The following is a 2,417-nucleotide window of genomic DNA, read 5'->3' as shown; positions in this document are numbered from 1 at the left end:
ACAAACCCCAGTGTAGCATGCATGCATGCAGATTTACCCCATAGCTTTACTACTGCCGGCAGACCCACGAGGACCTACGCACGGTGGTGCCCGCTGCAGGCGCCTCACGGTACTACATGTATCGTCATTGGACACTGCATGCTGCAATTTATCATCATTAACGCCTTTGGTGACACCGCGGCTGCAAGTCAAACGCAGCCGGAGTCCTGAGGACCGCGACCCCCCACGCAACCCCGTGCAGGTAGCTTTTTCTACTGATGGAACGAGCAATGAGACGCATGGCACTCACCTTTGTCGTGCTGCTGGCCGCATGCACGCTGCCGGCCCGTGCCGCCCTCGTCTGTCAGGAGTTCGCAGCAACCCTGGCGCAGCCACCCGACGGCAGCGGCTGCAATTCTACCAGCGTCAGCCAGGTGATGTTAGCTCCCTTGGATGGTGGAGTGCAGAAATTTCTCCACCTCTGAGACCTTCCGCCCCATCATCCGTGCCGACCGTGATTCTCGCTCGAGCATCTGCATGCCCAATAATGCCGGCCAACACTTCCGCCCTGCCCGTGCATGCCTCAGGCCGCGCGTGAACAGCGCGAACGGCGTCCACATCAACGTCTGCAATCCAACCTATGCACCCTCGTCTGCGCTCCCAGGACAATCTTTGGGCCGCCACCAACGGGACAACCAATGATGTCGCGACCTTCTTCGGCGCCCAGCCCACGAGCACTCGTGTGGGCGGCAAGCTCCAGTACGTTTTCTTGGCCGGTGCGTTTTCCTGCATCGCGCAAGCAGGCCGGCCCTACCTGAAACCATCACAACCCCACGCACGCTCGCACAGCTCGGGCGTGTGCACAGCACATGAGCATTGGCCGGGAGGCGCCAACCCTGCGTTGTGCCAGGCGGGAAGCCGCCCTCCCTTGGACGGCACCTCGCTCCTGCATTGCATTGCATGCATTGCCTCACATCCCCTGCATCTTGAAGTGCACTACAGTCTAATTGCCTGACGGCGCCACGCACCTCCAGCCAAGCACAGCATGTCCAGTCTTGATATATATATATATATATATATATATATATATATCTGCACACATCCCAATCCAGCACGTCGCAAGCCTGCTGACAAGCAATTTGGTAGACTGCAGACAGCTCACTGGGGTCTGAGCCCCCCGTCAACCCTCAATGAAAGTGCAACACCAATGATGTTGTAGCTAGCACCAATAGTATTGCAGTTCCAATCAACACAATCTCATCGACATCGCGATTGCAGGCACCGACTACAACTTCACCGTTACTGGCAGCGGCGGTGCCTCCTGCACCGGCACAGCCAAGATCACTCCCTGCACGCCGGTGCGTGCTGCTAGGCTGCTCCATTGTTTCATTGATATGTGCAAGGCGGTGGGGCCGGGCACTGGCAGAGCGTCTCCATCCACCAGGGCAGCATCTGTCACTGTGTGATTGCATGACTGCCCCACAGGAAGGATGTGTTGTCCGTACCATTTGGGGGCACTTAGAGTTCGCACTGCGCCAGCCGTCGGCTCGCACTGGCAGCGCTGCTGCACGCGTGCTTGCCGGCAGCACCGACACACGGCTGGGGGGCGTGTTCAACACTAGCTGCACATTGTCGGGCCTGCTGTCCAGCACCCTGTGCAGAGGGATGGAATATGCGCACCCTTCTGGAATGGGCCCCTTCCAGGGGCGAACCCCTCTGAAAGGGTACATATGTACCCCTCCAAAAGGGGACTAGCCCCTCTCAGCCCCTGCTGAGATGCGGCATACCAAAAGCTGCCGGATTGAATTCACACCAACAGCGACCTGACCTCCTCCGTCCTCCTTTCACCGCGTTCCTGCTGCGCGCTGCTTTTCATCAACCCTCACTCGAGTGAGCTCACCATCGACCCTGCATCACCCCGGAACACTTGGAAAAACTCAGGTCTGCAAGAACGTGCAGGTCAACGTCACAGCAACCTCGGCCACGTCAGCTTGCTCAGTAAGCATCGGTGCCAACATCTTCGACACCTCAGCCACCGGGTTTTTTGACACCGCCTCCCTCGGCACGACGGCCACCACCGCGCTGCTGACCGCGGTCAACGGGACGCTGCTCGCGGCGCCGCAGCAGTACCCTCAGGGCACCTACTCTGTGCAGGCACAGGTGAGATCTGATTCGGTACCTGGTGGCAAGGACGGCCCCCGCGCTATGCTGCCCGGCAGGGCCTGGCCGCCTGATACTGGTGCATGATGCCAGCCGAGACACATGGCATGGCGCCAGTCTGGCTCGATAAAATGACATGTCAAAAGTTGCCCACCCTGAGGTGGTCGGCCCTGGCTTTACAAGCAAAGCAGGCAGGTCCAGTGGAGCGGCAGGCCCGCCGCCGCCGCCCAGCGCCATTCATGCGTCCGCGTTGCCCCACCCCGCACGCCCCTGACGCC

The 2,417-nt window shown here is 59.8% G+C and overlaps 1 protein-coding gene across 1 annotated transcript; it reads left to right on the top strand.

Moving 5' to 3' along the window:
- Positions 1-619: 619 nt before the first annotated feature.
- Positions 620-2,213, top strand: MNEG_14247 (hypothetical protein; the record flags this gene model as incomplete). The annotated part of the gene is made up of 4 exons (XM_014037281.1): positions 620-755; positions 1,258-1,337; positions 1,921-2,139; positions 2,199-2,213. The coding sequence occupies 4 exons, from the start codon at positions 620-622 to the stop codon at positions 2,211-2,213; spliced, it is 450 nt and encodes a 149-aa protein (XP_013892735.1).
- Positions 2,214-2,417: the final 204 nt, after the last annotated feature.

The sequence above is a fragment of the Monoraphidium neglectum genome (assembly GCF_000611645.1).
Source record: "Monoraphidium neglectum strain SAG 48.87 unplaced genomic scaffold scaffold04355, whole genome shotgun sequence".
Taxonomy (NCBI): Eukaryota; Viridiplantae; Chlorophyta; class Chlorophyceae; order Sphaeropleales; family Selenastraceae; genus Monoraphidium; species Monoraphidium neglectum.
The sequence above is the reverse complement of the archived record's forward strand: the minus strand, read 5'-3'. Positions and strand labels throughout refer to the sequence as shown.